Source organism: Apus apus, chromosome 17 (genome assembly GCF_020740795.1).
Source record: "Apus apus isolate bApuApu2 chromosome 17, bApuApu2.pri.cur, whole genome shotgun sequence".
Taxonomy (NCBI): domain Eukaryota; kingdom Metazoa; phylum Chordata; class Aves; order Apodiformes; family Apodidae; genus Apus; species Apus apus.
In genome coordinates, this window is record NC_067298.1 from 4,176,303 (window position 1) to 4,199,259 (window position 22,957).

The 22,957-nt window shown below is 43.2% G+C and overlaps 1 protein-coding gene across 1 annotated transcript; it reads left to right on the forward strand.

Moving 5' to 3' along the window:
• The first annotated feature begins 1,064 nt into the window (after window positions 1-1,064).
• Window positions 1,065-9,488, forward strand: CD7 (CD7 molecule). Its single transcript, XM_051634551.1, has 5 exons — window positions 1,065-1,196; window positions 2,979-3,317; window positions 4,854-5,201; window positions 6,551-6,660; window positions 7,631-9,488. The coding sequence occupies exons 1-5, from the start codon at window positions 1,130-1,132 to the stop codon at window positions 7,733-7,735; spliced, it is 969 nt and encodes a 322-aa protein (XP_051490511.1). The 5' UTR covers window positions 1,065-1,129; the 3' UTR covers window positions 7,736-9,488.
• The last annotated feature ends 13,469 nt before the right edge of the window (window positions 9,489-22,957 follow it).

Consider the following 22,957-nt stretch of genomic DNA (forward strand, 5'->3'; position numbering starts at 1 on the left):
GTCACTCACCAAATGCCATAATTTTATAGTTATAATTTCATTTAAATGATTTGTTGTTTGTTTTTATGATTGTTACATGTTTGTGCTTGTACTTATCACAATAAAATACCAGCTTAAAAACTGGCTATTCACTGGTAACCCTGTATTGATTGTATTGGTATTTGGTATATTGATCTCCCTCACAAAGCATCACCATCACGTGATCCCCAAACTCATAATCCAGTATTATTGTTATGATTCACTTCCTAAATATTGCAAAATCAAAGAGGGAGACTAAGAGATGTCTCCTGGCATCTGCTTGTGTCTCCAGTAGTGAGCCTGTGTTGGGCGAACTGTACGCTCATTTCACAACCTGTCTGAACTTTGTTTTCTTTACAATAATTGATGACATTTTGAAGCTGTCAAGCATTCAAGCAGCTCTTTGGGAACACAGCAGCTCCTGTGCAGACACTGCAGCACATGTGATTAGATGTGGAGCCAGGGAGCACACAGGAGGTACATACTGGGCTGTTGATTGGCACTTATGCCCATTGTCATTACCAAGATGCAGATCAAACCTGTTGTTTTGTGAGCAGGGTTTATATAATAATTAAAGGTTTACCTGCAGTAATAGAGCATCTCTCATCTCCTTGCTCCTTATACAGCCAAGACTTTTGCATTTGCAGCCACCAGCCAGGCAGCCTGCGAAGCCCGTGAGAATGCTGGCAGCCTGAACTGATTGTACCAAGCACCTACATTTCCAGTGAGGCCATAGGTGGGAGATAAGACTTTGACACTATGAAGAGCAACTTTGAGTCTACCTTTTCTCAGTTGACTGTAAAAGGCAGCTAGATACTCCCCATAGAGACTATTTCAATCCTGCCCTCAGGGCTGGGGTTTGTTCAGTAGTAGGAAACCATGGGCGTTTTAAGTGTGAAGTCAAAACCAAGATAGACCTCTAGACAGTCTCTCTTCCCCTTCTCTGTCACATTTGTTGTGACACTGAGGCAAAAGAAGCATGTTGCTGCCTTCTTTGAGTAGATAGCCAATGTAGCTGGAAGAAAACAAGCAAACTTGTGGTAAACAACCCTTTCTTCTGGTCTTTAACTCGTTGATCAGATAATAGAGAACAACTCAAAGACTTTTAAAAATGCTGTGGATCTCATGGGTCCCAACTGCATCTCTCCTGCTTCTCCTGTGCTTCCCTGGCCAGAACGGTACGTACAACAGAGATGCTCTTATGTTTCACAAGTTTCAGTATTTTCTTTCATTTTAAAATGTTTTCTCCGTGTAGTCTAAGATCTGAAGCATCTTCCTGGCAAATTCACCATTAGCAAAACCAGGTGGAACTTTGAAAAACATTCTCTGAAATGACAGACTGCCTTTTTAGAAAAAAAAATAATTATCTGGTCGTAACTTTTCTACACAGACATTATTCTCTGTAGAAGGTGTGGAAGTTATTTTCCCAGTAATTCAACATGAACTGTCTGTATGACTTAGGTTGACAGGGGATCCCACTTCTGGATAGAAATAAATAGCGATATTTACTAGGGACATAATTATTGCAGGTATAATCAAAATTTACTTAGAAATATCCATTGTGGATATTGTTGTAGCTATTGAGAGTACAAGTTGGAGGCACTTCTGAGGAAAACTCTGAATCTCTGAGGAGAAGAGGCTGAGGAAAAAGATGTTTCCATGCAGTTAGTCCTTTTCCACCCTATGATAACTGGCAATAACTAGAAGGGATCCATAAATCTGCATGTCTGGAATGGAGATGCAGTGAAACTGGTGAGAGTATTTATTTTAAGTAGTTTTGCCATTCTTTAGTTGTTGAGGGGTCAATATAGTTTTCTAAAAATGTTATTTAAGTCTTGAACCCTGATCTTTTGGAGAAAACAACTGAGGACCTGTGGCTGCTTGTCATTAGCTCCTTGGCTTCTTAGACCACCTAAGTGTGGGTCAGCTTAGAAGTACTGACTTGAGGCTGATGGAATGAATTTCCTGGGCTTTCATTCCCTGCTTCTAAAGGCTGAGTGTTCCGTGTTTCTCCAGCCTTCTCCATCACCTTGTTCCTCTGCTGCTTTGGGAGATAATTGCTGACAACTTTTGGGCTGCCTTAATTCCTCCTCTTGGTGCTGTAGGAGGAATGTCCTTGTGTCAGGTCAGGTTGGATTGACCAACTGTATCTAAATTCCCACTATCTGTAGTTGACTTCTGAGTTTGTTCCCTATTAAAGGGAATTCTTTTCAGTAGATAAGGGTCCTCATTTGCTTGTCAACACTAGATAATTCTACCCTTTCCATACTGTGTTTGTCCTAGATATACAATACTCTAGTTTTTCTTCTCTTGCTTGTAATGTAATTTCTTTTAGGTATTTCCCATTTGATCCCTCTGTTCCTTGCAATTCATTGCATAAGTACTTGCTGTTCCATTTCTTTTGAGAATTGAGCTTATTAGTGAATTCAAAGGGTTTTTTTAGACCTTTGCTCCTTAGTATAGGCAAGAGTTACATCTTCTGCAGTTCCCTTCCTAAGAGACCACATCATTCAGTTTCCTGGGGCTGCTAATACCTTCTTTGGAAAAAAAACAAAATCTGTAGTTTTGTTCCATTTTCTGCCATTTTTGATCCCTTTGAATTCCAGATTTAGATCCTCAACCAGCTCCAATTATAGTTTGACAACTACTAGGATTATGCTGAGAAGCTACAGAGCAGATGACACTTTTTGCATGAGTGACAGAAGCCACTTTTTTTTATTATTTTTTTTGCCAAGGCCTTTTAAGCTTTTGGGAGATGCTGAATCACACAGGTCAGTGGCACTGAAAGGCACTGTAGGATTCAGGACAGCCAAGAGGTGGTATTCCCAGGATAGCAGGCCTAAGGTCCAGTCTTGCAGAGCTGTTCTGTTGACAGGGAAGTTGTTTTTGAAAACGACTTGGATAATGTATCAAGAAGAACTCTGCTACCGTAATTTCAATTCCACATTTCTTATTTTTAGGTGAAGAAAATGAACAGTCAACAGACACAATCAGTGTTTGGGAAGGAGACTCCATCAACATAATTTGCTCAATGGGAGATTCAGAGAATGAACTGGTAACCACCTTGACAACTAGCATACGGCTGGAGAATGTGATACAGGTTTCCAAGCAGGGTCCTCCCTACATCCATCCTGCTCTGGCTAATCGTACCGAGTACTCAAAGGATGGAAGGAATCTCAGGGTAACTCTACACAATGCACAGGAATCTGATTCTGATATCTACCAGTGCTTTACATTTCTTAAACCCACAAGCTATCACAAAAAGCTGAGGGGGAAGACAACCATAGTCCTGGTGAAAGGTACTGCAATTCCACCTTCTGCATTGTGAATTAATAACGACAGATACGTATTTTAAATCAAAGATTGGAAGAAAGCCTAATGGGAGGGAAATTCTGAGAGAACTTACCCCGTGTCTGTTCAGATAATGTCCTGATTTGAAGGGAAGTGTGGGTCTGTTCCCTGAAAAGAAAAAGAAAGTACCTTAGGTAGAACAGTACCAAGAAAACCCCTAGAACATCAATTCATGACTAGTTTAATCCTACCTACAGCTTTTCACATGAGTCATAGGTGGCTGCAGCAGTTTGGAAACAGTGAAAAGCTCTTTCCAAAATGGCCAGTCATATCTGCAGTGTTTGTTGTAGTTAGCAAAGCAATGAGCCTTTCTTTTTGGTAGGGTGTTTTGCAAATCTTTTGGTTTTACTATTTCATCTTAAATGACAAGTTGATAATGGTAGAATAGGGAAGCTGGTGCCAGGCAGGGTTTGCAAGTTGGGCAGCGGATAAGAGATGTGAGGTTTTTGTCTTCTTAACAAGCAGTTGATGAATGGGCACAAGTTCTCCTTTTGGCTGTCATTTCTGATTAGGGGAAGAATTATTCTCTCATTTTTGGCATTAGAAGAGGCTTGAGTCTGCAATGTTCTTTTGCACTTACTCCTCTACATACCTGCCCTTCAGATGAGACGATCTAACCCAAAACATCTTTACCAAAAATTGCAGGGTTTTCTTCCTTTCTTCTCTTTACCAAAAATTACAGGGTCTGCTTCCTTTCTTTTCCCCAAGGCATGACAACCTAATTGATTGCTGGGTCAGTAATAGTAATTTGTATCTCTAATGACTTATGTCCTTCCTTAGGCTTCTCTTCTCAAACTTCTCGAATTTGCTTTCTCAAATTAACTCCATCTGGTTGCTTATGTACTGTTCCTCCAAATTCTTTTATTAAATTACCTTATCTCTTTGATTCTGATCCTCTTCTCTAAAATGCCTGCAGCCTTCCCAGATTTATCTTTTGTACAGATATGAAAAATTGTCTTTATTCCCTTATCCACATGAATGATAATGTCAAAAGGAACACGGCATGTCCTCAGAGGAACTCAGTGAAGTATCTTCTCAGCTGCAGAGCAAGTAATTAATAACTGCTTTTTTAAACCACTTTCAAAGTTGATGGTGCTCTCTTTGTATGAGTTTATCCAGACCAATAGACCTCAGATCTTTTATTTAATCTCACTTGAGAAAGAGTCATGTCTCAGGGGCAAGCTGCTGAGGCTGTATTCCCTTAGAAGTGCTCAGTATATGTATTTTTTAGGTAGGTGGAGACCCTTCACAACCAGGTAAATCTGTCTGGTCAGTCCTACTTTCAGATCCTGGGGCAGGAAGACACCCCAGCCTGCACTGAAATGGATCCTTCTTCTCAAGATGTGTAAAAGTAGCCTTTTAAAAAAATAATTTGATCTATGTTTCTGTGGTCTGTTTCTTTCTGTCCTTGACCCCTGTATTTGCTCCCTGGTTAAAATGCACTGTATAAGTCTGTGGCAGCCATTGATCTCTCTTGGTTTTAGGTAACACCAGTGGAGCTGTGGAACAGTCACCACTCTACGTGGATGCTGAGCAAGGCCAGTCTGTCAGCATCACCTGTGCACTGCAAAACTCGCAGGAAGACAAGGGGATCTACTTGCTCAAGACTCACATGCAACGTGAGCAAGTGCTGTTTGTGTCAGGCCAGAATGTTTCAACTGTTTCTCCTGCTTTTGCTGATCGTTTGGAGTATTCAAAGGGAGAAAATAAAATAGTGGTGACTCTACACAACCTGCAGAAAAACGACAGTGATATCTATGTGTGTGCTGGGGTGCTGAAAGGTTCCCGTTTCCTCTCGGCAAACAGAAGTGGCACCATGATGCTGGTTAAAGGTACTGTCCTGTTGCTTGTTTAATCATAACTAACTGTAGGCATGTTGGAATATGAAAGATGGGCTACAAGCTTGCAGGACTTCAGTCAGGACAGGTGAAGCACAAATCCATGGCTAGACTTCTTCTTGGGAAGTATCTAGGAAAGTTTGGAGAAGTGCTCAAACTCCTCTGTACTAGGGCACAGAAACAGGCACTATGTTTCTACCTGCCTTGTACAACTAGAGGGGGTTTATAGAGGAGAAAACTTGCTATAATCCTGCATAATAAAAAAAAAAAGGCCAAAATCAGATGACAAATTCTTCAGTTTGTCTGTGAATAATGTGTCAGTTTTAGGAAATGATTCAGTATTTTTAGCTTCAGTTCTGTGACCTTAATGTGACATAAATGTATGTTAGAAACCATTCCCTACAGCAAGTCTTTGTGTTTAAAAGTAGGTCACACCTGGGAGTATAGAACAAGTCCTCAGGCATTTACTTCAAGTGCCACAGATAATAGCAGAGATGATCTCACATACTGTTACTAGACACTGAGCACACTGACCATATGTTCCAAAGACGGGGGTTTAATTTTTCTGCAGGGTGGTGGTGGAACCATTTGCTAAGATGAAGACAAAATAGGCAATGTACTTGATTTTGATCTTACTGGTGTAATTTAACCTTGTGCATTGGGCTTTGATGAGGTCTTTGGGTAATTAAAATCAGGTTTGTATAGACCCCAAGGGTTGCAAAGGATCTACCTGCAGCCTACAAGACAGGCTGTGGTCTCATTCTGTGCCACTAACCATAACTGGTGTAACAACTCAGTAACGTGGGTTGTGGAAAATGGCAGCTGCACATCAAAGATATGGGGTTATCACCAGATATTGTGTTATTCAGATACAAATTAATTGAGGTTTTAGAGAACTGTAACCCTGTCCACTAGCACCCCAGCACTGTCAGTGTGTATCCTGCAGATCACAGTAGCCTCCTAGTTCTGCCTGTGCTGCTTGCAAACCTAGGCATGATATATCCCTATATAATCCTGGCTGAGTCCTCTGTGTTCCTGTAGTCCTGCAGTAAAACATTTTTCTGTTTCCTTTATGAGTGTGTGATCCTGCTTCTCATCAGTGCTATGGAATCTACCACCTTTGTAGAGTGCTCCTCACAGACCCTTCACATGCCATCTCCAGTCTTCACCAGCCTGGGGAAGAGCACAGGGAATGCCAGTGGGAATACTAATGGGATGACAAATGTGACTGTGTAGCATCTTGTTGGTACCTGATCTCTTGCTGACCAGCAATAACTTTTTTGATAGTAAAAAACAGAATTCTGCCTCTTCCTGTTTATAATCTTCATATAATTTCCCATCAGAAGTGAAGCAGACAGGCTGTAGCAGCAGTTCCTGGGGCATCTATGGCCTTACCATCATGGTGGTGATACTGTTTTCTGCACTGATGTGCTCCATCTTGTCCCGTGTCAATGTAAGTCTGCTGGGTCCTGGGTGAGGGAAAAGGTGCCTTTGGTACTCTTTGGAAGTAGCGAGTCAGTCAAGCAAACATTAGATAAACCCAAGGAATCATGGCTTTCAATTGTCTCCTCTTTGCCCTTGGTTCATGTTTCCCAGGTGTAATCTCTGATGTTTATGTAACTGTTCATAAATGAGATGCTGTTTGCCTTTTGATAACAAAACTCCAGGCAGCCTGTCAGTCAACACCACAGCCAGGCTTTGTACCTGCTTCCCTGAACAGAGCACCTCACTACTCTGTTTTTCTTTCTTTTTTTTCTTTATTTATCAAATGGGAGTGGAGCTGTAGATACCAATCATATAATAGATGCAAGAGAATGTTTGGAGGGGGACACAATAACAACAAAAAGTCATAAAATGTCAGAAAGTAACTGTGGGAGAGCAATTTTGCCATAGAAAAAAGGGAACCAAGAATTTTTTTTTTTTCCTTTACTGGGATTATTTTCAGTCATATTCTGCAGAAAATGCCCAGAAGTTATTTGTCTTTGATAGATCCTTCTGCTTTATGAAGGTTACTCAGAATTAACAGTGTGAGATTCACTGGCCAGGATCTGATCTTGTCCCTCTACTTATGGCTTCAGGACTGCTAAAAGCAAGTAGTAGAACCATTCTGGCAGAGCCAAGCAGCCCTGTGGGAACTGGTCTCTTGTGTTACCAGTAATAAACTCAGGATAAGCTTTACTTACATTGGGACCACAGTTACATCCCACTCTTAAAGGAACTTCTAGTGAAATCACATTAGACTGACAATAAAATTTAAATAGGTTTACAATTGCCACCTAAACCTCTAAAACCTCTTTGGCTTATGAGAGGAAATGTAAAAGTACATTTCCACTTCAAACAGATGGGCTTCTAGGAAATAATTGACTCCTTGGTTGGGGCCTCTTCAAGTTCTGTTCTGAATGGCTGTTTGCTTTGTTTTGCAGTTGAAGCAATGTTTCAAAAACAAGAGAAGAAATGAAGTATATGAAGATATGTCTTACAGTTCTAGACGTAACACCTTGGTCAGAGCCAACGCTTACAGCTGTTGAAATTAAGGTTCTGCCAGCTGGGACCTTGAGATCAACCATTCCTTTACTGGTTTCTCTGAAAGTCACCTTAGCATCTTGATGCAGTAGCTGATCTGAAAATGTTACCCCCTGCCTTCTTCAGTGGAAAGAAAAACCCGCCTCATTTCCAAAGCTGTTTCTGATTTTTGATCACTTGTAATTTTATTCTTTTTCTTTTTTAAATGTATAGAAAATGTAGAGAGCTGCAGGTACCCTGTTTAGGGTAGTTTAGCACCTGTTTGTTTAGTATGGAAAGCAGTATTTTTGGACTATATATTTGGATAGATGCAACATAGGGGCTCATTTTGTGAGCAACAGAACAACATATGGGCTCACTTTCCCTTTCAGGGAAGGTGGGCTAGGTGGGGAGGTCTGATTCTGAGCTTTGGTAAATGCTCAGGAAGACCTAATATGTTCAATAATATCATAGAATCATAGAATCAGTAAGGTTGGAATGGACTCTAAAGATCATCAAGTTTCAACCCTCCTGCCATGAGCAATAAATCTCCATAAGCATGGATTACAGTTCTCTTATGAATCTTCTTGTGTCTGCTCCAGAGCTCAGGGAGCTAAAACTGCTCAAGATTTACAGCAAAGAAATCTATTCTGAAGAGACTTCAGAAATGTGGCAGACTGCACAGTGCCACAGATGTCATAGCTGTCCCACAAAAATGCTGCCAAGTCTAGATTATAAATTACTGCCCTTGTCAGAGATACTGACAGGATTGGTGTGGGTCTTGATGTGGCTCACCTGCAAAATGGCTGGACTTGGGGCACGATGGCTTTGTGGAACAGCAGAAATATTTGTGCCATGCTGGTGTTGTCTCAAACTCCAGATGTCTTACAGGACACAGCAGAACGCATTTCTCCAGGTCAGTGACTCCACACTGTGCAGGGCAAGGTGAGCTCATCTGGGCTAAAGCCAGTGCCTGCATTCTAGCGTGGGCAGGGGTGAAGCTGATCCAAAATCACTTAAGGGAATTTGTCAAAACTCATATTAATCAAGTAGAAACCAAACTGGGTTTAGTAATGGCCTGGAACAGGTTGCTACAATGAACTTAACTCTTCTCTAGCTAAGGCAGGGCTGTACCTTCCTCCAGAGTTGTTTCTGGCTCTGCAGAGCCAAGCCCACTTGGGAAAGTCAACAATCTTGTATGCCCAGAGGATTATCAACTCATCCTGTTGACAAGGTTGGCTTGTGGGGACAGGCTGAGACTAGAATTTTTCTTTATTGACATTTTTTTATTTAACTTTTTAGGCATTAGGGCCAGTCTGTTGTTGAGGAGAGCGTGTAGCTGATCCTCTCTGGCAGTGAGCTCTGCCAGGATCTCAGTGCCCAGCCCAGCCCACCTCTCAGGAGAGCCCATTTCCCTCCAGATGTCCCTGTGCCCCAGGCCCCAGGGAGAAATATGCTCGCTCAGGTGCCTGGTGGAGGGATGTGTTTATCTTCTGAGCAGAGGGGTGTCTGGTGACTGCAGACCCTGCAATCTTCACGCAGCTGTACCTGAATAAAACTGTGATCAGGGCTTTGTACAGTTGCTCAGTATTTTTGTACATGTATGAAAGACTACCTTGCAAATGAATGCTAGTTATTGAACAGACTGTTTCTTTTAGTATGAGTTGTTTGTTTTAAATAGAGTGATTCCAAGGGTTCTTACGCAATGCAGTGTAACTTGCTCCTAATAGCACCTCAATAAACAACATAACTGTTTTCTTCTTTATTTACACAAATCTACATGAGGGTGTCTTTTTTTCCATTTAAAACTAATCACTGAAGGAGATACCAGAGAACACTTCAGCTTATGTATATTCATGCAATCCTTTTATTCCTGACGAGCTAAGCACGTCAAATGGAGTTAAGTAAGAAGCGGGGAAGTTGGGCCTGTCCTTGGAATGGCGCCCAGGGCTGCAGGGCTGGAGCAGGAGGTGGCACCTCAGCAAGGTTACCCCTGTCTGATCTCCCCAGGGGGCTGTGTCCTGTTTTGGGGGCCCCACGTCCCCTCACGGGGGTCCCACGTCCCCTCTCTCTCAGGCCAGCAGGGCCCGATCCCCTCAGCCCCCGCAGCAGGCCCCGTTGCCGCGGTAACGGGCGGCCCAGCGCAGCCCTGGGGCGGGAGGCTGCGGGCCGGGCCCTCGGGAATGGGGATCCCTGGGCAGGGTCCTTCCCGGAGCTCCCTGAGGGAAGCACCGTGCGGCCCCTGGAAGGCCCTGGCTCCACGGGGACTGGGTCAGAGCAGACCCTGCGGGACGATGAAGGCTTGGCAGCCCCTTGGTAACAGAGGCAGGCCTCAGCACCCTCTGCTGCCTGCCCCACCGCTGCTCCCAGGGCAGTGCCGGCGTTCCTCCCTGGCCCGCTCCTCGGGGAGGAGCAGCTTTCCTCGCAGGATGAAGCAGGAAGGCTGGTCTGGCAGAGGCTGCGCGGTTTCTGGAGGCCCAGGGCTGCAGGGGCCTGCCACCTTGTCACCACAGCGTCCCCTCCTCTGGGGCGGGCCCAGAGCTGGCAAAGGTGAGCTAACAAACCAGGTACTGATCTAGGAGCTAACGTGCCTGTCTATAGTCACTTTTTGGTCACCTTTTCATTTTTGAAAGAAGGTGCAGGTTGAGTAGAAAAGGGCAGCGAGACTGTGTGTGTGTGTGGGGGGGGTGAGGTGGGCAAGCTGGTATTTGATGTCAGCTTTCTGTAGCAGCACTGCTGTGCAAATGTGACCACAATTGTGAAAAATAATTTAAAAAAAAAAAAAAAAAAAAAAAAAAAAAAAAAAAAAAAAGCAGCTGTGAAAGGCACCAGTAGTGGAGGCGGTTTTTTGGCTTCGTGTAAATTTAAAAAAAAAAAAAAGCAAAACCGAAGCAAAACCAGCCAAGGAGAGTGGTAGATACTGAGGTATTGCTTTAGTTGTACCTTTGTGGAGAGGTAGAGAATCAACCCCACAATTAATCCAAACAGTGGTTAATGAACTACTTGAAGAGAACTGCGGGGGAAAATAGCTCCAGGGTGACAGGGGAAGGGTTTGGTGTTCGGCTGTTTTAAGAGGGTTGGGGAGGTCCTAAGATGCAGCATGGTCTCAGACCTTCTCTGGAAGGCAGGGAAACTGAATTTTTCATTTCCAGAGTTAAAAACAGAGTTGCTCTGGGTGTTGCCTTTGCTGTTTTTGCTTCCTGGCCCTGCACTGGGGAGAGACACGATTTTCAAGGACAGGTGGGAAGCACAGTATAAGGCTCTGAGACTGGGCCAGGGGCCACAGAATGGAGAATGGTATCAAGGTATTAGTGAGATCCCCTGTCCCGTGTTAGGGGCTAAAATTCAGAAACTGCAGCTGGGAGCAAAGCAGCAGTCGGAGCAGAACTGCAGATCTATGATCAGAGTTTACCAAGCAGGGCTGGAGAAAGCTGAGGCAGCTGAGCAAGTTGGGCAGAGTATGCCAGAAGTGACTCAAGGTGCTAGATCTGTATGGAGTGGCCTGAGGTCTTGGGAAGGGGAGGGCTCACCAGAAAGAATTTTTTGTTACTTGCAAAACTGGAGAGACTGGTGAGCACATGATGGAGCCCATTGACTTAGTTGAAGGGTTAAAATGCTTTCCTCAGTGCAGTTTTACTGAGGCACGTCTGATAAGTACATGCTAGAAAGATGTCCAAGAGGATGATAAGATGGGTTGAGCCATGAAATGTTTTTCAAGAGGACTGAATATGGGATCTAAGTAGGTTTTGGCTTGTGATATATTGCAGGGCACTGGATTATTTCCAGTGACTATCCTGTAAACAAATGTTTATGTGCTTCTAGCAGTTTTAAATGCTACATGACATATTTCTAAAGCCTACATTGGTAGAGTTGCCTGGAGTTAGATTCTTCCACCCATCTGCCCCTGGTTGCTGTTTGTGATCAGTCTTCCATGCAATAACTCATGTAGGAGACTTTCTGTTACTATTTGGAGACTATGACCAAAATATGTCCAGCGTTGCTGGTCTGGGAAAGAAAAGCTACTGACTGGTGGTTTCTCAAGGTCTCTGTGTTAAAGTATTTCCATTCCCAGCATGCAGTCTTTGGTAAGCACTTGTTTTTCAAGGCCTTTAGTTTCTTTTTCAAATGTTTTGTAACACTTGGCTTGCAATCATGCCTCAGCAGTCAGCTTACAGTCAAGGTGAAAACATGCAGGTTTTTTCAGTTCTCACATTTGGTTTTCATACGGGTTAGAGCTCTGACATGCTGAAAATGCGTTCTTGGTGTCATTTTCAATACCTGACATCTTTATGCTTCTGCTCTAGTTAACCAATTCTACTGCTTAACATCTAATTTTAGGAGTAGTTGTGTTGTCATGTGTAATTTTTAGCACTGGTTTGAATGCTTCAGTAATGACTGGATACTGGCTGTGTCCAGCATGCAAGAAAACTTCCAAATGCCACTTGAAATCTCAACAGGTTTTAACTTACTTTTTAGTAAGTCACTGACTCTACGATATTGATCTTCTGAACTCTCTCATACAGCCAGAGCATCCTGCCTTCTCTACAATATCCTCACATGCAGAGGAGTGGCTTAATATTTAGAGATCACACTTCGTTCAGTAAAGTGAAATAAAGGAACAAGCCTAAATATTCATCAGACTGAATAAAACCACTTTTTCTTGACATTAACATGTTGCAGTGTTGTTATCTGTCTTGTACAAGTAGATTGTCTGACCAGCTTGAGGGCAGATGGAGACTCCACTATGTATAAATGAGTTGCTAGTAAGACTGAATGAGCTCGTTGAGTGATGTTAATTCCTTCCTCTGCAACTACTTCCCAAGAACAATTATTTTGCTTTTGGCTGGTATTTGCTTGCAACAGCTGGATGGCATATTTCTGAAACTCTCCCCAGAGAACATGTCCGTGTCCCTAGAGAAGATACCCACCTATCAGGGGTATTACACATGGTCTGATACACTTTCATGCTTCTGACATAAAGTCAGAGTAGTATTCTAAATGTTGCAGATGCCAAGTGGAAGATTCTCTCATTCTTTCTGTGAATTAGTAGCAGTAATTGATAATCCCTGGGAACACCTTTAAATTAATTTCTCTCAGTAGTTCATGTCACCCTGAGACACTTGATCCCTCCCCTTGTAGCACAGTGGAAAACTATGTTGTTGTTTTTTTCCTCCAAGGAATCTGGCTGAGCCCTGGCGTTCAGGAGCCAGTATTGCATCCACAAAGCCATTAAGACATGGAGGGCTAAATTATGCAGCCCTTTCCCATGCAGGTTATTAAAGTGTACTCTGGGGCTACTCGAACAAGTAATCCTTTATCAACAGAAGTAATAATTTCATTCTCAGATGGCAGAATTTTTTGCTCTGCTGATATGACAGAAAAAAAGGAGAGTTTTCTTTTGTGGAGTGCTCTTTCTCTAGCCAAATTGCCTTACAACTCTCACACAAGCTTTCTGAGGAAGGACAAAGGCCCATTAACTGCTCATGGTTTGCACCTGCATCATATCATTGACAGCAAGCTTGTGGGTGAATGATGTTTAAGGTATAGAGCTATGTTCTCATCTAGTTTTCAAGGGTGGATGGTGAGATAAGGTTTTGGCCAAATATCCATGACTTCTGGGAAAGAAACTTACTTATGAAGTACTTTGTACTATCTCTGTGGGTTTCTCTGCTAATCTCATGCCCATACACTATAATGTTCCTAATCAAGCTCTTCTCGAGAGTCCCCTGAAAGTGGTGGCAGTCAGTGACTAAAATCTAACAGCTTTTGGAGTCAAAACTCCTTCTTTCAAAAAAGAAAAACAGTTCTAAGTTTCAAACAAGCCACTGACAAGAAACTGCCTGTGTGTGTGTGCACTGCAGGTGAAGAAACTACAGTTCCTAATGACTCTCAAGGCTAAAATTAAAAACAAGCCTTGCTCAGAGCGCTGTGTGCTCCTCACTTGCAGAAGCCTCAAGAAAAAAAATTGTGGTCTTGTGGTAAAGGCACAGAGGTCTGGCTGCTGCAGGGATGCTTAAGGTGTTGTTTCTATCTGCCACTCAGCACTGGTAGAGTGGGCTGCTCAGTGGTCTGGCTTATCACCACCCTGAGAGATGGTAGAAGATTGTGGTTCTATGTGCTAGGAAGTGCTGTTGCTCTGCTTGTGCAGAGCAGAATAACTGCATAAGCTCTCTGTCCACAGCCTCTCAAGTCCTTCTTTGAGCCATCAGCAGCAAGTGGCCTTGGCCTGTGTTCCCTTACTGTCCCTCTCCCACCTTGTGCTCTATATGACAGCTGGCTGTGCCCATTAGGTTAGGCAGTGTAAACGGTTCCATGCTGGCCCAAGACCAGCTTGTGTGAGCAATGGTCTCCTTGTCACTTACTAACAAGCAGATGTCCAAGCACAGGGTTCAGATCATAGCAAAGAACTGCCTGAAGACACACATTCCTTGCAGGCTCATCACAGCTCATCATTCAGCTCTGATAGCTCCTCCAGCCTGGGCAGAGCTGCAGTCCTGCTGGCTGTGGCCAGTAGTTGAAAAGGGCTTCATCTGCTCGGGGCATTGTGGTCCACTAATTAACTCAATCTTCTACTTTTTCCGTTTTAAAGAAGAGAAGCTGAGTCACTAGGTTGTTGATGCCACTGGACCAAGGCCATGCAGCCAGTGAGAGGCTGAGTCAGGCAGAAGCAGTTTTCATTTCTGCAAGCCCACCAACATAATCACATCCTTCTTACTTTGATTTTTAATTCAGTAAAGGAAGGTAATGTGACAATCAAACCTGCTTATCTGTGAGCTGGCATCACTTTCCTTGCTTCACTTTTAAAGGGCTTGATTTTTAATCTTTGATCTAGCACAAAGATCTAAGAGAAAACACCTCTTGGTTTTACACCATGCCTGCTTTTTTTCAGCAGAACTTTTGGCACGTGCTGGTGCCACGTTGGAAGTGGCTGGACTCTGTGGCTGGTGTGACTAACTTCTCTGTCACCAAAACATATTAGCAGGCAGTTACCTTGCTCTGCAAGACACAAATGATAGGATCTGAGATTTCTCTCTTTTGCTGTGGTTTGTTTATCTCAAATAGCACCTCTGGCATCCGAGTGGAAATTTAATGGTGTTCATGACCACTTACATATCCTGCTGAGAGAAAGGGCCTTTCAGCTCACACATTGCAGCACTTTGGGCATTTCCCCATTGTGCTCCTACATCTCTGTGTTGCTAGTTCAGCTATTAGTAGCAGTCTGGCTCTTGCAGCCCTAACTTCCTTCTGGGCTCAGGCAGACTGCAGTTAGATCACTTCCAATGTACCATTGTGCTCAGGGCTTGTCTGGTCAGGGCACTGCAGGGTATCACAGCCCCTGGAAACATACCAGTGAACAATGCTCAGCTGCTGATGCAGCAGCACTGCCTTTCACAGGCCTTGGCATTTGTAGAGATCCTGAAGAAATCCATTGGCATCTGGAATGCAGTGAGCTCCAGCATGCCCCAGCTCTGTTGGTATCAGTGCCTGAGCTTGCCAGTTTAAAGCCAACTGCTGTGTAGATGCTCCCCACACAATATTGAATTGTGAGCTCTCAGTTTGACAGAGACACAGTGTGGAGATGGAATGATGACAGTCTGGAGTATTAACAAAGAAGATGCCTAAGAGACAGCTGAACAAGATTATTTTTTTGAAAAAAATTTTGATTGTTATTTATTTATTTGGTTTTGTTTTAGTTACTTGTTTGTTATTAAGCAGACCTATTTTAGTGATTGCCAGATGGGAAACGTCATGCTCCTCTATACACAGCTATCTGTCTGCTAAGTTCAGAAATGTTCAGCAGCTAAATTTGAAGGATTATAAGTAAAGTGGGGATATTCACTGCAGTACTGAACACTTTCAGGTATAAGTCCAAGCCTAAATAGATCAATAGTTTGAGATGGAAAATGTTGCCTAATACTCTGTTTAATTAAAAGCTGTGCAATTACTTTTCTGCAGCTACAATGTGTGTATTGATCTGCTGTGCTTTCTGCCTGCCAACCCTGGAGTTTTTTTCACACCAGACTGTATGCAGTCACTCTGAGCTGTGAGGTGACACTCAAGTGTTGATTTGTATCAGCTGTGTCGTGGCCCAGCTGGTTGATCATCCCAAGGTTCATGCTAATATGCTCACATGAAAGAGGTTCTTGGAATGCTCTTCATCAGTGAAGAGTCATCAGTGACCCAACCTGCAGATTCTTTGGTTCTGCTTGAACAGTATATTGTCAGTTCTGAAAGGTCTTGTGCTGGTTGAAGTAACTTTTTCATAGTAAATATTAAGTGTACTCAGCTATACAAATATTCTCCTTTAAGTAATTCTAATTTCCTTGCATTCCACAGCTGGGTACAGAGGCCATGTCAGATGAGCAGGAGGCAGGAAACTAATTCCTACTTAGGGTAAAGAGGAACAGCTGAGCTTTCCTTGGGTGCACAGACATTCACAACACAGAAGAGAGGAGCAGAAGGAAAGGAGACTGTTTTGTTTAAGCTCTCAGCTGGGGTTTTCAGGTAAGTGCTGTGTTTTTCTTGTGAATTCCAAAGCTGCATTATAAACAAATGTAGAAGAATGTTCTCCTGTCCTGCATTTCCTTGTTGGCTTTGTATGGCTTTCTAGTAATCACAGCTCTAGGTTGGAAATGCAGACAGACAATAATTGGCTTCTTGTTTTTTCAGGGTGGGCTGTGGTGGTTGTGGGGAAGAAGGGATGCATGAAGGGCTATTGCTGTGTTCCAGCAAAAGGTTGGTCTCAGAGAAGCAACCTAGCTCTGTGTGCCAACCTGTGGTGTTCAAGGTGTGAAACATGAGCTCGTGTGGGCAGGTAGATAAAGGATTTTTGGAACTGAACTAGTTGTGATTGTCAGTTCAAGGACATCCTGGAAAGAGTGAGAGAAGTGGATGGCTGCAGTCCTTGAGGTGCTTGGAAAAGTCAGGGAGAGAGGGTGCCACTTTGCTCAGAGGAGGGTGCAGCAGTGTTGGTTGGAACAAGGTGCTGTACATTCCTGTTGTCTCCAGCAAACCCGGCAGGTAGCACAGCTCTGAGCACGCATCAGCCTTGCTCTGCAAGTGGTCTCAACCAAGCTAGTGACTAACTGAGGTGTCATTATAAACTTCTGCAGCTCTGCTATGTTTTAGTTGCTGTCTTAGATGCTGTAGCTGGCATCTTGCATATCGGCTGTCAGCCCCTCCCTGATACAACACTTTCTCTGTGGCTGTCCTTTGTCTAGCGGGTGTCTAAATTAGTCTCTAAGATAATTCTACCCTTTTCCATTCTGCTGTGATCAAAAAGGCAGGCACATGCAAGGCCTGAGCAGTTAGGCACTACCTTGTGAATTTTTCCTTAATGTTGGCAACGTATTTCCTCAGCAGCAAGTTAAGTTTGTGAGAGTTGGAGGCTCATTTTCTTATTCTTTGGTCTTCCTCCCTGCTTTTGTGTGTTACTCGTTTCCTTTGCAACAAAACAGGACATGTTTTCAAGAACCACAAAAACAACAAATTTTAGCTCTGAGGTGCTTCAGCTTGCTACACCAAATTGCACTTAAAGCTGTCTTTAGCTCTGCCAAAAAGCCTGGCCAGTTGAGGAGACAGGAGGAGAGGTGTTGTTACTGTGAGATTCTTAACTGCTGGAGGAAAAGGAAATACCAGAGGTTATTAGAAGGCAATCTGTATTTAATACTCTGTGGTCTCAAATGGTTTTACTTTTTGCTTTTTTTTAATATCTGTGAAAGCAGAGTTAGAAGACTTTAAATGGTGAATATTATAGTAGGAGTTGGCAACAATACTTAACAGGAAAACCTGTGATCACATGTTGTTGTTTAATGGTGTAATAGTAGAAAGGTTTTTATTAATATATGTTCCTGTGCTTGGCTTGAGACACCACTTGCTGCCCCTTTGGACATTCCCATTAATGACCAAGGGAACCCTCTGGCTTCTTTAAAAATCTCCTTTTAAGAGAGTGGAAACGGAGAGAGGATGTTACTCAAGCATGGGAAGATGTACTTAAAGTATGCTAAAGCAGAAGCAATGGTCTAGGGCCAGAAAAGAAGATCAGAGTTGACAGAAGTGTAAGGCTAGAAGGGACTCTGAGAAGTAATCTCTTGCATGCCTCTGCAACAAAAAGTTATCTAGGTCCAGACTGTCCCAGGAGTTAAGTGTTCGTGCAGCCTGTTCCTGGAGGCTCCTGCTGGTGGCAGAATTCATAACATTGGTACTAGAATTTAATGTTTATGTAACTTGTTTGACCTGGTGCTGAGCTGTGCTCAAATACAGCGTGTAACTGGGAGTGTCAGGCACAGAAAACAGCTCTGCTCTTTGAGTAGTATCAGTGGTAGGGTTTGGACCAGGACAGGGACCTTGAAGGTACTGCTGCCCGAGGAGAGAGACTCATAATGAATCCTGTGTAGAGCTGGTAGCAACACAAGAGAGTTGTGAGAGAGATATTACTGGTGTGCAGTTTGCATTTAATAAGCAAACATGTTTCCTGAAGCAGTTTAAGACAGAGCACATAGATGCATCGTGTGGAGGGGCTTGATAAGCAAACAGGCTCAAGGGACAGGCTAAATCACCTGCCAGTGTACATTGCAGTGAGAAGGAGGATGCCCTGGCTGGCAATGGATAGAGTCTGACAGTTGTGCTCCTGCACATCAACAGCAGTGTCTACATCTCTGGAGCTTTCTGTGTGTACACACAGACATCTGTGGGAGTAAAGCCATGTTCTCCCATCTTCCATCCTGAGTCTGTTCCTATCAAATATTCATCAGAGGAAGATTTTCATCTGTACATTTTGCATTATTCAGGCTTAGAACTATTTCAGTGACTTTCACATTGCCTACAGGATTTAGATACCAGGGATAAAACAGAAGCCGCTTTAATTTTCTACATTTAGGAATTCTGCTTTGTTAAAATTCTTTTGAAGATTACTCTTAATGATAGATTTTTAACTGGGAGCCTTCCTCCCAGAAAAATAAGCTTGCAACTAAAAACAGATGAATCCACTCTAGAGAAATCTCTGCAATCTCTGTCAGCTATGGATGGATAGTTCAGGTAGCTGTATTTATTTTCAACGTTTGCCTTACCCTGAAGGGCTTGTATTTAACCCCAGTGTGTAATGGATTGCTGCTGCTTTCACATACCCTCCCAGCATAAAAATTTTAGAGTATTCATCTTGGAGTAATTATTTCTGAAACGCTGTAGCAAAACATAACATTGAGCCTGTTTGAACTGAGATTTAAGCTCTCAGCATTCAGTACTTATTTTTACAAACAAAATTTTGGTTTGATATGTTACAGTGTCTGATGTTTCAGAGATTGTAAAGCACCTGACTGGTTGCTTAGAAAGATTAAGGATGCATCCCATCCTCTGAAAGGCAGCTGTGCTATTCCCTGCCATAAAATTTAGATTTAGGAGCACACAGCCCCAAATTAATGGAGAACATGATACTATTATTTTTGACACTTTATACAGAGCTCCCAGAGAGGTTAACTTCCCTATCATGATTGATTACTCATTAGCAAACAAACCAGGGTATTTGACATAAGGGAAACAGTTAGAACATCCGTATGTACAAGCAGCTCAGGTTGTTTGTTACCTCTCTTGTGCTCTCCTTTGTGGCCCAGTGTGGTTGGAGCAGTATCTTTGGGGGGGTGATGCACAGTCTTGTGCACAGATTCCTCTGTTCTGAGGCTGGTAGAGTAAGGCTCTGTAACATCAGGGCTGTTACTTTAAAACACTAAATGAGACAAACAGCCTCTGGAACCAGCCTGCTTTCAGAACAGAGAGGCTTTGGCTGGGACTAAGGATGGTGCTTGGCATCCTCCTTTTCAGGTGTTTTTTTTCCAAACATTCACAATTTCTGGCTTCTAAGGGGAAAACAACGTGAAGCACAAGATTCTGTGCTAGGAAGCAGATGGATCATTAAATTAGGTATTTTCAAAGATCACTTGCTGTGTGGGACCCCATGGGAACACCAGGCAGGCTTGCTTGGCAGACTTGCTTTGCAGACTGCTCTGAGGAGCTCTTGGTTTGTCTCTTTAGTGCTTAGCAAGAAGTTTCCTGGTTTATCTGCTTATGATGGAGTCTGCTGCAGTTGTCCCCTGGTTTTGCATTAGCAAATCTTACTTCAGTTTAGCAAATGCATTAAAAGGATATGAGCTACTCAAGTGCTTTTAACACTGGGTAGTAGAGGTAGGTTGGATGTTTTGATCTGAAGAACATGAAAGCAATTAGGGCAATGTTTATTTTAAACAAGCAAAAGACAGCAACTTAGCAGGCTAAACTGCAAGTCTTCAAATATTACAGACAACTGCCAGAGTCGAAGCTGCTGAGCTTCAGCAGCTGCCATTAAATCTCTCCTCACTGTGCCTGCCCTATGGGTGTATTTGTTTGGGAGCTGGTGCTGTGGGCGTGTGTGTGTGTGTAGGAGGAGTTTGTCCGGGTTCTTTCTTTTCCGTTTTATGTACCTGTGGTAGTTTTTCTGGTACAAGGATCTCAGCAAGGAAAAGGGGTTAAATTCTCATAGTTGGAGGAGAAAGAGGTCTTTGTTTTTGAGCAACGTTTTGAGTTTCTGTACTGAAAGCTGAAGCTAATCTGAAGACACCTGATGTAGTGATGTCCAAAAGCTGTCAAATCTTCTCCATGCAAACAGGCATCTGCTCTGGAGAGCTGCACAAGGGCCTTGCTTGTGTCTCTCTTGATCTAAGCTAACTGGGGGTGGAGAAGAGCCTGCAGCTGCCTCTTATGCTGTGGGTCAGTTAGTGACTAGAAGCAGCTTGACCTGGAACATTGTGCCAACCTTTCAAGAAATGGGTGAGAAACTATGGAGTTAAAAAATTATGATTAAACAAGTGATGTAAATACACTTTATGTAGGCTTCATCTTGCTGCACCTCAATTGTCTACAATGGAGAAGTGTGCCTCTGAGGCTCTTTGGTAGGGTCTGCAGGAGCAGCAGGATGCTTGCAGCCAAAGAGCCTGAGGAGCTGGATGCATCTTACAGAAGAAGACACAGCAGCACCTGCTACAGTCTGTTCCTCTCCATGGACTGTGACAGGCAATCGGTTCAGGTGTGGACACCTGCACTGCAGATACTGGTTTGGACTGGTGGATCCCAGTCCAAGCTGCAGAGTCCCTTTACAAAGCATTGGCAGTGGAGCTGGAAGCATCCCAGCAACACTGGTACGAGTGGTGGAAAGGGGAAAACAATGAAGCAGCTTTCAGCAGTTTCATTCCTATTAGGGCTTTCATAAAAGGACACTGAGATTGGAAGAGACTGTTGTCACTTAAATAATTAGCTGTTTAAAATGTATTTATTAGGGCTTAACAGCCAGGCCACAGATATGCATCAATTACAGAACCACAATATCTGCAGTAAATGTTTTTCACCCCATAATCAAATATGGCTTAATTAGGCAATGCTGGCAGAACAGTCATAATAAATAGAGTGGGTAAGACTTGCCTTTATAATTGAGATTTAATCAGTGAACTCTTGTATGTTCATTGAATAATTGATTATTCTACACATTTATCAAGGATTAAAAACTCAGTGGTAGATATGCAAATCCCCTTGTATTAAATGCATCTGAAATTCTCAAATACCATTTAATGCATATTAACATTCTGATTAAATCTAAATGACACACACAGTGCAGATCTCACTTCTGCAGTGAGCTTTTTTTATGGCTATTTATCATTTCTTTTCCAAGTTAAACTGCTCCTGTATTTGTGGCTGTGTGGGTAATTGCAGGAGATGGACAGAAACAGGCCAAGGGGAAGTGAAATGGAGATGGTATCTTGTGCATTTCTGGAATGAGCAAGCTATCCTGGATGGGACAGCAGGAAATATTTTGACACTGGCTGCCAGTGAGCAGGCTAAACCAAGTGAAGCAACCAAGCATGCTGGAAGATGCAGTAACTCTTCCTGAAGAGTCACCATCATACTGAGTGCTGTGTGTGCTAGAACAAGTGTGTAGAAATGTTTATGGAAAAAAGGAAAATAAAAATCCAAACCAAAAACCAAAGCCCTCATGTGGAAGCCTCAATGATAGTATGAGATGTGGATGAACAGTGCCAGGGTTACCAAAGAACCAGCACAAGGTGTTCCCCACTGGCTGGTCCCAGTTGTTGCTGGAGGGACCTCACCACCCTGCAAAGCCCTGAGAACCTGCCCTGGGCCTGCTGGGGGAGCAGTTCCTCAAAGGAAAGCAAATTTATCTTACTCAAGAGATGCTTTGGGCAGCTTTTTGTTAAGGATGGATTAAGAACGTGAAGGAACATGAAACTGTGGTTAGTGATGACAGTTCATGTCTGAAGTGAGAGCTGAGGGGCAGATTACCACACCAATTAAAAATGAAAATGCAATTTAAACCAAGGCTAGGTCACAGGACTTTAAAGATCACCTAGTTCTAAACCTCCTGCATGGGCAGGGACACCTCCCACTAGACCAAGTTGCTCCAAGCCCCATCCAGCCTGGCCTTGAACACCTCCAGGGATGGGGCAGCCACAGCTTCCCTGGGCAACCTGGGCCAGGGTCTCACCACCCTCACTAAAGGATTTCCTCCTAATGTCTAAACTAGATCGCCCCTCTTCCAGTTTTATTCCATTGCCCATTGTCCTCTCACTACAAGCTCTTGTCAAAAGTCCCTCCCCAGCTTTCCTGTAGGCCCTTCAAGTACTGGAATGTGGCTATGAGATGTGGTGCTGAGGGACATGGTTTAAGCGCTGGACTTGGTAGAGTTAGGTTAATGGTTGGTAGAGTTGGGTTATGGTTGGACTCGATTTTAAAGGTCTTTTTGAACCAGAAAGACTCTCTAATTCCTTCACACTGATCCTTTCCTGCATTTGTGATTTGTGCTGGGCAGTGTGATGGCAGGAGCAAGTATCAACTGTGAAGATCTCTGTGCCTATCTAGTATGCAAGGTTAATTTGACTTGTTGCAAGGTTAATTATTAGACTTGTGTTTTCATGGAATCAGTGCTTTTCACCTTGTAAACTCCTAAATATTTTCAAGAGGGGATGAGACTCTTAACTATTGAATTAAAACTGGTAAGAGCAGTGCACATTCCTTTCCTAGCTTTTGCAGATGCTCTGGTAGGCAGGTCTTCTACCCCTCCCCTCTAAGCCCCTTGCCCACCGTCTGAGGATAACTTCTCTAAATTCAAGGATAATAGGCCAGTCATCGTGCAGCTTTTGCAATGTGAAGGGATTGCTTTATTTTCCGTTTTTTGAAAGCAATTCTTGCTAGCTTCAACTTGGACACAA